Source organism: Trematomus bernacchii, unplaced genomic scaffold, assembly GCF_902827165.1.
Source record: "Trematomus bernacchii unplaced genomic scaffold, fTreBer1.1, whole genome shotgun sequence".
NCBI lineage: Eukaryota > Metazoa > Chordata > Actinopteri > Perciformes > Nototheniidae > Trematomus > Trematomus bernacchii.
The window spans coordinates 7,746,880-7,761,263 of NW_022988098.1; the positions used below are offsets into that span (position 1 = coordinate 7,746,880).

The window sequence follows — 14,384 nt, forward strand, 5'->3', positions numbered from 1 at the left end:
GAAACGAAAAAGCAGTTTTATTGCTTATGGATTATCAGAAATCATTTCAAAGAGGACACAGACACATTTGATTAACCTATGGATTAACTGCAGCATCGTTTTCTTATCGTTGTAATGCCATTGAAGACCAGTTTTGACCAAGGTAAGCCATGTTAGCGTTTTTAGCTACCTAGCTCCACATGTTCTGATGTACGCTTTCGTTTATAGCGTCGCAAATGTTTATCACTGAGTGTTGAGGTTTTTTACACAGATTCTGTGTCTCCAGGAGATGCTAATCGATGGGTTGGCTGTGCATCTAGGATAAGTAATAAGGGAGTTATGAGTGAGTTTAGCTGCAGTGATAGGTTACATTTTTCACTTTACATTGGGGTTGTTTGCGTGGTGCAGACACGTAAATGTAGCAGAGTGTGTGACTCCACCACGCACTGCGGTGTTAAGGAGTCACGCATTCTGGTGAGACCAGGTTGAGCATACTCAGCCCGGTTGTTGGCCCGGAAAGAACCTCGATTTTGTCGAGCCAGAAAAACTGTGAAAAAGCCGGAACTACCCCTAGTGGAAACGCAACAAAAAACGGGCCGGGCACGACACGGCACGCTTAAACCGCGCTGTAGTGGAAATGCGCCAATAGTTTCACCTGCAAGGTGAATACAGAACAGCTGGTACAAAAAATATAAAAACGACAGTGTTTCAATGCGTACATTAACAGTTTTATGATCTCACTGACACGAGGGGATCTGACTTTAATTACATTTGACTTAAGTGTTTCGTCAACTTAATGCTTAAAATAACACTTCGGCATACAGTATGTGACAATGTAGGTGTTGCACGACCAGATACGGCTCGAGAAGCTGACTCAGATAAATGAGGCGAGTAAACACAGCTGACAGCCGCCGTGAAACTCGAGTGATTATTCGAGCCACAGGAAATGCACGCAAATACAATCTTTTATATTATTATTATTAGGCCTATTAAAAATATATATATAAATAAAGACATCTTGTATTTTAGTTACACCCGCTATTGATTCATTTTGTCAACATTGGACCTTGACACCATCCACATAGCTATAGTGAAATAATATAATAGAAAACATTAAGCCTCTTTGGTTTAATAATCGGAGCTGATCTGAAGCTCTCTGCCATCTCATATAACACTAACTTCCTTATTTATCTTTGAATAATAATAACGTAAAAATAAAGACGACTATACTACGGTCCTTCGGTCCTGAGATTAGCTCCATGGACCTGTCAGCTCCGGACAGCGCAAATTGCGTATATGAAGTGCTACGTCATGAATGCAAGAAATTATACCCTCGTGGGGGCGCGCTCATGTGATTGGCCACAGTATTGAGTATGTAATTCGCTTTGGATAAAAGCGGCTAACAAGTAACATGTAATGTAATGGAGGAGACATCTGATTGGCTATAGATAGAACAAATTACAAGTACGAATCGGGTCACCGTCAGGGGAGTCTCAAAAAACCCACACACGAATGCACAGCGTCGAGCGATCCATGCACAGAAAGTGGGTTGTGTTTGCAGGTGCAGCGGTTTTAAACGGAAAACAAATTAGTGGATCAAAAATACATATGTAAAACTGTTTTCTATGTAAAACTTTTATTTACATGAACACAACCCTCTGAACAACACAACCCTCTGATGCGTTTGTGGGTAGCTTGGCACGCGACTTCCCTGGAACCGTTGCTGCTTCCAGTGTGTCCTCCTGAAGTCTTTGATCACTACCCAGTCACCGGGCTTGAAGTGGTGTTGTGGCGCATCAGCTGGCGTCTGCAGTACGGCTTTCACCTGAGAGTGGATAGCTGAAAGGGAGACTGAAAGACTTATACAGTAGTTCAACAAAAGGTAACTTAAATTGTCTCAACTTTCAGAAACTAACATTACATTAACAGAATAATATTATTTAAATCTGTGCCAATTCGTCATGTGCCTTGTGCCATCAAGAGAGCCAGCTTTTCACGCTGACAAATATTTGTAGCTGCTTTCACAATGATGACATGCTATTCTCTTTTTATTAACCAGTATAATAGAACTTTACAGGATCAGAATATTTTGAATATTAATAATCTTTATGGCTTTGTAAGATTATATGTCTCTATTTAACACAATGGACATCATTATCACACTTGTTTCAGTCTTAAATCTGTATTGTCAATGTGCTTTGGCAATAGTATATGTTTTAATATGCTCATATCAATAAAGTTAGTATTTCCTGATATTCTTCTTTTTCTTTTTGATATAAAATGATGTGTGACTTCCTCAAATGATGTGTGATTTCCTCAAAAAGATAAAGCATTTAAAAATTCAAACCAGCAACCACACTTTCCTCGGTCACATACTTCAGGATACTTGCTGCAGAGCTGGCCTTCTAGGAAAGAGTTGGCATTCCCATGAGCAATGGAGGAAATCTATGCCAATATTGACGTTGTCCGAACCCTAAGCTCAAAATCATCAACAATACAAGAAGGTAAGAGTGTCAGTCAGAGTGCACTGTGGATTCTGGATTTACTGTATTACTCCCTGGTTTTCTCTGTGTTCAGGTCCCAGGAGATTTTTCAGAGCGTCTGTTCTCGGTCTGGGGCTGCTGAGTGTTTTCCTGCTGGCTGGACTCATCGTCCTCGCTGTCCACTGTGAGTCTTTCTTTTAATACGTTTAATCATTTATCAAGTAACTGAACGTATAGTAGAATGTGTGGAGTCATTAAAACCCTTGAAAAGACGCAGAGGGAGGGAAGTTATCTTTTATCACATGCCTCAATACAAGCAGTTGTTTGCAACTACAGGCCTCCTCCTATTTATATCATTCTTTATTTTCTCTTTGGGCAAAATCAGGAAATATTTAGTTTTCTCTCTTGATTTCAGACCACGACGTGACTGAAGAGAGAGACCGACTGAAGGCCAGCCTCACCGAAAAGACCAGTGAGGTGCTCAGGCTTCAGTGTTTGATGGACAAGAGTGAGTGGTATCATGTGGGGGGTTTTGCATAGTGTTTTGCATAGTGTGTGTCTGACTATTGATGCTTTCATCAAATAGTTACACAATGACACTTTTCATTAATGATAATCAGGAATTTGTTTTTAATGACTTAGTTGTGAGGGATTTAATTTATAGTTTGTTTTATTTTTCTTCACCCACCATCATGCCCAACCCTGTCTCCTAAAAATTACGTTCCCACAGAACTAAACTGCATTCTCAATTACGTTTAGTTAGAAACTTATTTTCTCCCACGTTACGTTTGTTATGAACGTATCTTAAATACGGTTATTTTCTACATATCTTTGCCATTTATTGTCTTGCTTATAATAATGATAATAGTCATTTTAGAGCACACATTTGAAATCGACGATCGGGCTCGATATATGGTTAAATTAAAATCAGTAGACGAGGCTGTAATTTCGCCAGCTGTTACTCTCATGAGCGAGGCAGAAAATAATAGTTTTATCATGCCAAAAAGCTGCTGTGTCGTTTATTGCACCTCAAACATTAAAACAAATCCAGAGTTACGTGTTTCTGTACTTCCTCTAAGAAGAAAGGACAGTAACAGAAGAGCTCTGTGGCTTCAGGCTTGATCGCCGTCAAATTACAGTGTTGGTTTCCCCAAAAGTGGGTGGGGCTGTAAAGTGACGTAGATTTTACTCTCATCTATTATTCAAAACCATTCTATTTATTCCAACGTAAATTACATGCCAGTGTTTTATCTTTTTATTTAGCGATTTGTTTTTGCACTGGGAATGTTTTCAAAGTCTTCACTTTGTCTTCTTCGTCCCTTTTACGTTCCAGACAATGCATGGCTCAGCGTAACAGACAGAACAGCGACCCCAGGTGTGTCTACATTGGAATTACATCTTCATTACTGAAGGAAAAATACTTTACCTAGTGTTTGTTAACTGGGTTGTTAATGCAGTTGGCTTTTCTTAATGGTTACAATATTGCTATGAGTTACAGTATATCTGAAGCAAATTATGTTTCTGAAGATGTGTAGTCAATTCCACCCTTCAATGTAGCATAAATGTGAACTCTCATTACAGGAACAATACCGGAAACAGATGTAGGAAAGATCATTAGCTCGCTGATTGGATGTTTTAGCCGCAATGCACGTTGGGAGATGGTGTTTATGCGATGTGAAATCCGAAAACATTTAAAAATAATTTAATAATACTTTATTCCGAGTGTTCTTGCTTTTGTCTTTGTAATACACGGTTCGGCTGCATTAAATATTACACATCTGCCGTAGTTCTTTATTTATAGAGCCCTGATGAGAAGACTTCTGCACAAACTTGAAGAACTGCCGCCGAAACTGAATATGTGACGTGGATCATAAATATATCAACAATTACACAATATCTTACATTTATTTTCACAAAATACATCTCCTTGCAGTATCAATAGTAATTCGGCTGACTTTTATATTTGATCCAATTGGTAGATAGGTTATATTTACACCATAACGGTGCACAGCTGATAGAAAAGGACTTGTAGTTTTTAAAGATATTACTGATTTTCTTTGAATATAAGAATGTAAATACTGAGTTGAGAGAATAGTCAGGGGATTTGGGTGATGGGAGACACATCTATGGAATCACAATTTCAATAGCTTACCATTAAATGACGGATATACCTTTCTGTCTGTGATGTTTTACAAATCAGATATTAATGTGTAGAAGTAAAACATGAGAAATAGTATAGCAATATCCTGTAAAATTATGTAAAAACATGAATAAAACTACACATCTTCAGATGTTATACATACATAAGTGTCCTACACTAATAATACAAAGTTATTATTAGTATGCTGTGTGTACCTTGTGAGCACCGCCTAGTGGTTAAAGCACGTTATTGAATTATATTTGTTGAATAATGTCATTTTTGTTGAATAATGTTATTTGATGAAAAAAATATTAAGACTACATACTTTCCAGCGACGTGCAGTCAGGGGAGGCAGGGGAGGCAGAGCCTCACCTGTCATACTCCAATGTAACGGAAAAACAACTAAAGAAAAACTAAATAGTAATAATAATAAAATGTCTCCACTGATCTGTGTTGTAAGTGTGATTTATGTATGATTCCAATCGCTTTTTATAGTCAAAATCAGCAAATTTGCCGAGATCCGCTACGGGAGAGATGAGAAGTGAGGTAGGGACGAGCTCTGCCTCTCGTAAGCCCACAGTAACTTGCTGGAGCACGGGCACTAATTTAGCGCGGCCACTTATTTTGTGAGCGCGCTCAAGCCAGTTACCGTGGGGTAAGGTGAGGCACAGATGAGCTCTGCCTCACTTCAGAATGCGTCACCCCACAGAAACTGGCTGGAAAGCGGGCACTTTCCGATTAGAATTCCGTTAGAATTATTGATCATTAAAGTGTTTAAAAATGAGTTAGAATGACTTGCATGCCTGTTACCATCTCACTGTCGGTCACCAATGTAATGGTTGTAGATCCCTTTATTACATTTATCCTCGCCATCCATAGTCTCTAAATAACTTATTTCACATATATATGATATTTAGGCTCGCTGGTCTCATCATACAACGGCAATGAAAAAAGCACCAGGAGAGGCAGCCATAACCTCTGCCGCACTGAAGGGGGCGCACGTGAGCCCACAGGTTCTTGTTGCTACTGTTATTCTACGCAGAGACGGTAGACGCAAACAACAAACTAGACTTTTGAAACTAAAGGAAGATAAGGAGGACTTTTACAAAACAGTAATAGAGATTGTTGTCCAGAAGGATAGCATGGACTTCATCTTCAAGTCAAGGTAAGACCACAACTGTAATGAAAATGGGATCTTACTAAGAAAGAACAATCCAATATTTAGATTTGGGGTATTTTTGTTAAACGGTCTGTTTAAAATGAATCGAAGCATCAGACTAAAAAAGCTTTTGAAAATAACAGAATATTTCGATTAAGGTCAAAATATAATATTTGTAAATCTGACTCTGAAAGAGTCAGTGCCTCACCAGCCATGAACCTCACCGCACGTCACTGATACTTTCATAGGGTGAAAGTAGAAGGTCAATGATAGAAATATAGAATATAAAAAATCAAGAAGATACTGTAAGTGATCTCTACAATAAAACAGTTTAGTGCCGGATGTATAAAGATATTAATATGAGGATGTGCAAAACAGACAAACTAATTAACCTTTATTAACACGTTAAAGAATACTTTAGGTTAAGGTCTTCTTTTAAATAAGAAATAAGCTTTGGGGGTATTTACAGATAAATATTAAGCCTGACAAAGTACTAATATATTGCTTTCCTGCAATGTTAACTATGTTGAAGCACTTATTTTAACTGATATTATACACATTAATTATACTCTTATGTATGTAGATAGTATAAGAAATGTGCAGAATTTGACAGTTTAATGGTGGAGGTATACACACATATTGATAGATGTCTTGTAATGCACTGTTGAGGAACCTGTGACCCAAGTTTTTCATTCATTGCATAACTACACCATAGTTGTATATATGATATGTCAATAAACCTTAGAAAATCTTGAAATTATATACAGTTTCTAATTAACTATTAGTAGAGAATAACGAGTAATGAATATACTTTATAGAGATCTGCAGATAAATGTTTAGTCTTCTCAAGCACCAACTATCAAATATCTCTCCTGATTGTTGGCCCTTGACAATCACCTTTCCCTGAATTTTACTCAGGTGTAACTAAAGTCTGATTTAAGGGTTGTTTATATTTCACATCATTAATTGATAACTAAAACTAGAGAATGCAATTCCTGAAGAAATTGCTAGTGGGAATGCTTTATGCTGAAAAGCTGACGCTAAACTGCTATGCTGAAATGTAATGTGTAAGAAGAAAGTGAAGAATTTAGATTGAAATGTGTGATGAGTGAAGAAAAGAAAGTAAAAAGGCTTGGAAAAGCAGCAGAATACTTGAACTGCAAACTTTTGAACTAACTTGATGGTGAATGATCTGTCGCCATGGCAACGGCATGTGATGACACCCCATAATACGCTTAGATGCGTTGATGGCTGCATCGTTACCAAACCTGTGTGTGTGTGTGTGTGTGTGTGTGTGTGTGTGTGTGTGTGTGTGTGTGTGTGTGTGTGTGTGTGTGTGTGTGTGTGTGTGTGTGTGTGTGTGTGTGTGTTGAGTATGAAATGAACAGTTAGAACTGACTGCTGTCAGTTGGAGTGATGACATCATCGTGTTCCATTACACAGGTGTTTATAGTTGAGCTAACGAGCTCTGTAGAGATCAAAGGTTTGCATTGTTCTGAATGAGAGATAAAGCTCTGACATGTGAATGTTTTGTGGAAGAACCATAACAGATATCTGTGACATTTCAAAACGTGAAGCATGTCAAGGAAGTTGAGTATCTGAAGTGCAATTTTTGTGTACTTTCGGGTTAATAATGTGGCCTTTTTGGCAGTTTAACTAAAGGTGTGCGGCTGCTGCTGTGAGGAAATATCAGCCTGAAATTACAACGGGTTTTAATGGAGACATGTTGAAAGTGTTTGTCACTTCATGCCCTCAAGAGGCATTTTGTTTAATTATTTTTTGCTTAATTATTTGTCATTTTTCAAGCTACGAGATGTTTTCCTACGTTTGTCATGAAAAACTATGTCTCAGGAATGTAGGGTTTGGGAATTATGGCAGTTTTAAAAAAAAATATGAAGGCAAATTTCAAGATTTCCTACCCTCTAGCTGTGACATCACGCACTCTAGTTAATGTTAAAATCTGAAGAAAGCCTCTTTACCAAGGTCTGAACAATGTTTAATATCTCTAAAAGTAAGAATCAGATTTAAAAGTTGTGTTACACGAATAATGTCAGAAAGATGTGTAACATTTTAAAGTTGGAATGAGGTTTCTGAGTGAAAGTATGAATGAACAGTTAGCAGTTGAAGTCGCATGAAGATTGTTCAAGTCTGAAGATTTTCTCCATTGACTTCAATGGTTAAAAAGGTGATGAATTATGGGATGTATCTCTGGAATTATGAAAGTTATGAATAATCCAAATGATAGCCATCGATTCCCGACCGAGCTGAACGGAGTTTCTGCGATGTTGAATGCAGGAGGAGAAGAGGTGCAAAATTCCGGCGGAATAATAATAATTTTGTCCGTAGAATAACATATAGTTGGAATGCTGTATCAGCATTCCCACTAAATAAATGTAGTGGAGTAAAAATACCAGGTTAACCTTAAAGTGGACCGATCATGCTATATCTGAATAATATAGTGTAGGACCATACCTATATAAGGCATATTTATATATTTTTTTTTGCAAAATACCAAACAGATCATGCATTTTAGCCATGCCTCATTTTGCTCAATTTGACATTTTTTAGCTCTGTGTTTGTAAGGGCAGATAAGGGCAGAACAGCACCATCTACAGGCCTGGCATATGTACTACAGCGTCTCCAGCGCTTTCGAACGGCAATGGCCGTGGCTGTCTCCTCCTGATTGGTGGAGTTGGCCCAATAGCCGTAGTGTCACCGTCCTGACGTCAGGACAGTGTTCAAATCTGGATCAGTTTGTATCAGATCCGTTGCAGCCCCTTTTTTAGAGATTTGGGTATGGAGGAAAATAGAGAGGGTTGTGTTTTCTGACACTTGGTGAGTTCCCTGGAACACCGGGGACACATATTCATGTATAAAAGATGTACAAAAGTGCATTTTGCATGATAGGTCCCCTTTAAATTAAAACCCAAGTTTCTAATAATAACTTGTACAACACAGAATGGGAATCCTCTTCCAATGCAATATGCAAATATAAAATGAACGTATTACTTTATGTTTAAACCAGTTTTTTCTTAACAAAGTAAAAGAGCCCAATGATTAAATGAGTAGTCCGATTTTTTTCAATAATTCCACAATTGAAACCTGAGTTGCCGTATGGGTTGACAGACATTTTGACTTCCCTTTTACCAGGACCTATACCAACTCCACCTCCACCAAATCCTCCAGTGAGGCTGGTCGGATCCACCAACTCCTGCTCCGGCAGAGTGGAGATCTTTCACAACGGCGCGTGGGGAACAGTGTGTGACGACAATTGGGATCTGAACGATGCTCATGTGGTTTGTGGACAGCTGGATTGTGGCCGAGCTGTAGAAGCAAAACAAGGGTCACATTTTGGACAGGGAACTGGATCCATTTTGTTAGACGATCTTCAGTGTTCAGGGAACGAGATATCACTTTAGGACTGTGTTCATTTGGGAATAGGATCCCACAACTGTGCTCACAGTGAAGATGCTGGTGTCATTTGTGAAGGTAAATGTGCATGCATGTCTTTTCTACATAAACATGTGTCCCCTATGTGTAAAGAGATTGTGAAATATTCATTAAAATAGGTTCTCTCTCTTCTTGTCCTGATCCATTTATATAAGAACCTGTCTGAAAATTAGCTGATCAGATTTGGGCCACTTTATGATGTTATAAAGATGTTTTGGCTTGTGTAACCATTACCCCCCCCCCCCCCCCCCCACACACACACACACACACACCTTATCACTCCTCCTAGAGCACCATTGTGTAACAGACAGAGAATCAGCACTTTTGAAACAGGGCTGAAACAGAGGGGATTATGGGATGCTACAATGATCTGTTTGGTGTTTGGAGCCAAACACTTCAGAGACATGTTTTGTATATATCTGACACCTATAATATATTGATGAAAAACAGTATAATAGGGGACCTTTATATATATATATATATATATATATATATATACTGTATATGTGTCTAATCATTATATCCCTCTTATATCACAGCACTGTAGAAGAAGGACATATCGCTCCGTTGAAAACCAAGATCAGCTCCATCCCGTCACCATTGGACCAATCACGTTTGAGTAAAATATAGTTTGGTAACGTGGAAGATATAAACTGAAGTTACATTTCCTTTTTCCTTTTCATTTTGGACCTTAGGGGATAATTATAAAATGTTAATTGAGTGAGCCGATAGCCACGATTTGATTATGTATTAATCACCGATGTATGATTTAAATCTTATTTAATCGAACGTAGAAGTAGTATTACTAATTATATAATCAATAGATGTAACCCCTGATTTTGATTTATTCATTTGTTCATAGAGGATAATCTTTGTACCATGACTAGCCGTCTGTCTTTCTGCTCGTAATGTGTTTCCTGCCAAATCATTTTAAGACTTTTGCAGTTTTACAACAATATAATCTTTTTACTTCGATCACCAGTGTGTATGTGATATAATAAATGTATTCTAATGACCTGAGTGTTAAGGTAACTCATCTACGACACACCCTCTGATGTCCTACCTGTCACTGCATTGTGTAGGCTATGATTAAAGATGGTTCTGTGTGAGCTAATCAACAACAAGATTGTCATGTCTTACCTGTATTGGTTTCTTTCTGTTATAGAATTTCTCAACATATTTTATCTCGATGTCGGTCATTTCATTTCACCAAAACTAGAAGTCTGGTTGTTCAGTCAATAAGTAGTCCACATAATATATAAGATAAGATAAGTTAAGATTTAACTTTATTTATCCCTGTGTGGAAATGCAGGTGTTTTAGCAGAAACAGGGTCAGAGTGAAAAAAACAGGATTCACACAAGGTAAAAAATAAAAATAAAATAGAATACAAATACAAATAATTTAAAGAAAATAACAAATAAAGTCATAAAGTCATATGGTAACTTTTGATTTGAGTGGACATATATACATATTTGTATTGTTAAATATAACATAAAGTGTTCGGATGTGAGTGCAGGTTTAAAGTCTTGTAAAAACACTGCGGGTAAAAACATAATTCATACTCCTGTGTGAAAGAAAAACTTAAATTATCTCTGAGTTTGTCCTCATTAAATTAAGAACTTAAGAGTGAATAAATTAGTTAATAAAAAAAAATAATCCTGCACACCGCTGTTGGAAAACACTTCTTCACCCTTTATGCAGAGAGAAGCCTGCCCAGAGCTGTACGTAAATCACTTTTGTACGTTAATAAATATTAAAACTATTCATCTATAAACTCATCATGGATATACCGTATATTACTTATACTAAAGCATAAACATTTTTCCAATTTGGGATCAATAAAGTACATCTTATCTTATCTAAAAGGAAGGAACTGAGAAGGCCTGCCCCCTTGTGGACTGACAGGTGTGTTGCATGCGTTGATATGACACTGCTGGGTTTGATGTTTGATGCCCATATTGCTCCCTCGTAGAATATATACCTGAGGAGGTTTTTGTGAACACAGTTAAAGGTGGGGTAGGTAATTTTGGAGAAACCAGCTAGAGATCGCTAGAATTTGAAAATACACAGCCGGAAAAAATCTGCCACTTCCTTACAGAGCCCCTCCTCCAACACACACGAACGCGCACATGACCAATGAGGGCACGAGATAAGTTTGTGCACAGATGGAAGGCTGACGGGCAGGTAGGCCATCCAGTTATTTTAGCCGGGCCGGCTAAAATGATTGGTCGTGCTTTTTACAGTACTACGGCTTCCACAGATGATATTTTTTTATGGATATTTTGTCAAAGCACTTAAGATATTCATTGCTATCGGGATGTTAAGAGCATTCCATGGAATATAACAAAAAGTGTATCTCGAGCCGGTTTCTCAAACTTACCTACCCCACCTTTAAGTTTCCATCCAGAGGACTGTGTGTATTCTTCGATTAATACATTCTAAATGAATTTCCATTTTCCCCAAAACATATATTTTATTAAGAAAACAGGTCATTTTTGACACAGCTGATCCTGTACACATTTAACTGTCAACCACATACGACGATAAATGAGGAAATTAATTTGACTTACTTCTCTTGAGTCTGAATCTGTGCCCCTCTACCTTAACATGACCCTATCCTTATCCCTATCCCCAACCAGCTATCTTTGTGAGGCCTAAACTATCCTCAACCTTAATCCCATCATGGAGATTAGTGATACAAGGGACACTACTGAAAAGGGGGAGTGCCCAAATAGCAAATCTATAGCGTGAAATTACTGGCAGGACTGCTTTTGTTTTGTGAGGTATAAAAAATGCTGCAACTCATAAACATTTCATTAAACATATTAAAGCCTGTTTAATTTATTTAATAACCTATTTACCTATCTTCCCAGGCTACCAATTTCGTGTATAAAACTCTGCATGATTAAAGTTGATAAGTATTGGAATATTTCTAACTTTACAGAATCATAATGGTTCCATAAAAGGCTCTACATTTACATAAAGAAGAGGACAAGGTGCAGCACACAACAGGAGACACACATGGATAATAGCAGGTGAATAAAGTGGAGTATTAAGCAGCCAAAGAGAAAAATATTTACCTCAGGAGTTGGTAGAGAAAAAGTAGACTACAGAAGCCGATAACAGCAGTGTTTGCTGTTTTTCGTAATGACGTTATCTTGAGATCACACGTTATTATAAGAGAGAACATTTGCTTTAATATCTGATTCTATTCTCCTTTAACATGACTGTATTGATGCTGTAGCCTATTCTATTTGGATTGTATCCACTCAAACTTTCTCACAGCACTGTATATGGTACACTGTATATGGTACATATTCAGGGCTTTGTGGAAGACAATCCTTTTCACACACTTCTTTCATTTCTTACTCCAGGCCTTCATGCTTCATTCAATACATATAAGATTCAGTTCAGTGGGAAAATGTCATTAAGAAAGACCCAATTTTCTGCCAATCACAAACGATCCAGAATCCAATGCTGCCTTCAATGAATGTAGGACATATTGGATTTATAAATTGGGTACACATAGGAGCCATCAAAATGTGAAGTAATTATCCATAAAAAGGAGCAAATGTGCTTTGCTTATACACAGAGTAGCCTACCATGGACTGACCAGTTTAGAACAGCTGATTCATTTAACCTTTTTGCTTATGTGTATAATGAGGCTGTTGGACATTGTTGGGTGAAGCTCTATGTGGCTTATTTTAAGCTATATTAAGATCATATTGTAGGATAATCGACAAACTTACACGTCGATGCTTGTTACCACAGCATCACTGTAATTGCAATTGTTTTAATAAGGTGTGTCAATACGACATTCAAGGATTCAAGGATTCAAGGCTTTTGTTGTCATTTGTACATTGTTTACACTTTAGTTATGACTTATGAATTAAAATCTTAGGTCACAACAGTGCAATACAATACAACGGATAAAATAGTGCAATTAAATAAAATAAAATAGAATATAATAGAAATAGTGCAGAATAGTCTATATACAAGTAAAGAATAGTCTATAGTTGGTTTGTTTTACACAAGCGTCGTGACTCCTGGAGCCACGCAGCAATTTCAACAAAAAAGTAAATACAAATAGACGTCAAATGAAGTTTACATGTGCAGCAGTGGGGATTTCCGAGCTGCACTTGAAGGAGGCATGATGCTGAGCGCGTAATGGGTTTCCCAGCGCTGCTGCTGCTGCTGCTGATCGGGGAGCAGGAGCTGCAGTCCGGCATCATTAGACCACTTGATGCCGGTGACCTTGGATAACGGGGATCCCGCCTTCCTCTCCGGTATATTTCTTTTCTTTTTCCAACCATGGCATCCTCGGACGGGCTGGATGAGGAGCGCGTGCTGCAGCGGGGCAGATCTCAAAGTGACCCGAGCACCGAGGTCCGCCTGGGAGAAGCGTACAGAGCAGGTGAGAGGTGTGAGAAAAAAGGAGGAGGGGTTGGATGAACGGATGCTGCTGGACATCTGTCATCTGCTGATTATTAGTTTGCGCTTTTGTGCAGGTGGCTGGTTACGAAACACATCCTGTTGTCGGTGATCCCTTTCAATTTGTATGCAACAAACGTAGGCAGTGGTGTAAACGTCCGTCATTTACTATGCTTAGACTAGACTACTGACTGCTGTGCTGAGTGGAAGGCCTTGTATGTGAAATGGCTGTAATACAAATGTCAATATAGCAGGGAAAATTGTGCATGCAACCTAGATTAGAAGATGGTGTCCAACTGGTGTCATACCAGTTAAATCCATATCCATTCTATCTCTATTAGGATGCATTGATTTTCTGATTTTGGTCTTTTGCAGACCTCTTTTCTTACAGGCAGTGATATATAATCATCTTTGCATATAATCAAGCTGGGATTCACAACCTTAAATTCATATGGTTGCTTTCCTGCAATTTCTTCCTTTAGTGCAATAAAAATCAGCACGCCCAAACTAAAGGATCTATTTTCTGCATGGGATGAACCAGTTGCCCTCACACATGGACTGCAGTGTGTGGAGCTGATGAGAGTGGCTGGTTGTGTATTTGGTTGTTTCCATGGTGATCCAAATGGCAGAAGGCAGCACTTGGCTCTCCCACCGTGAGCTGACATGCTGTTTGTCTGCTCCACTTACTGATCCCTCTCAATACACTCGGTGATGTACAGCGGCCAGCTATTGAAAGTGAAA

At 38.3% G+C, this 14,384-nt stretch overlaps 2 protein-coding genes across 2 annotated transcripts in view; both read left to right on the top strand.

Annotated features, from left to right (window-relative positions):
* Positions 1–1,727: 1,727 nt before the first annotated feature.
* LOC117475633 (scavenger receptor cysteine-rich domain-containing group B protein-like) lies at positions 1,728–10,316 on the top strand. Its single transcript, XM_034121945.1, has 6 exons — positions 1,728–1,861; positions 2,304–2,483; positions 2,557–2,646; positions 2,878–2,970; positions 8,912–9,250; positions 9,751–10,316. The coding sequence occupies exons 2-5, from the start codon at positions 2,414–2,416 to the stop codon at positions 9,178–9,180; spliced, it is 522 nt and encodes a 173-aa protein (XP_033977836.1). The 5' UTR covers positions 1,728–1,861; positions 2,304–2,413; the 3' UTR covers positions 9,181–9,250; positions 9,751–10,316.
* A 3,207-nt stretch (positions 10,317–13,523) lies between these two features.
* phactr3b (phosphatase and actin regulator 3b) overlaps positions 13,524–14,384 on the top strand; it is a 69,448-nt gene continuing 68,587 nt past the window's right edge. Inside the window, exon 1 of the mRNA XM_034121616.1 lies at positions 13,524–13,626. Coding sequence (XP_033977507.1) covers positions 13,524–13,626 — 103 coding nt within the window. The remainder of the gene's footprint in view (positions 13,627–14,384) is intronic.

Excerpts from the sequence above, each read along its gene's own strand:
- LOC117475633 (XM_034121945.1), top strand. The coding sequence starts at position 2,414 with ATGGAGGAAATCTATGCCAATATTGACGTTGTCCGAACCCTAAGCTCA. Across the intron at positions 2,484-2,556 it reads ATCATCAACAATACAAGAAG|GTCCCAGGAGATTTTTCAGA; the intron begins GTAAGAGTGTCA and ends CTCTGTGTTCAG. Across the intron at positions 2,647-2,877 it reads CATCGTCCTCGCTGTCCACT|ACCACGACGTGACTGAAGAG; the intron begins GTGAGTCTTTCT and ends TCTTGATTTCAG.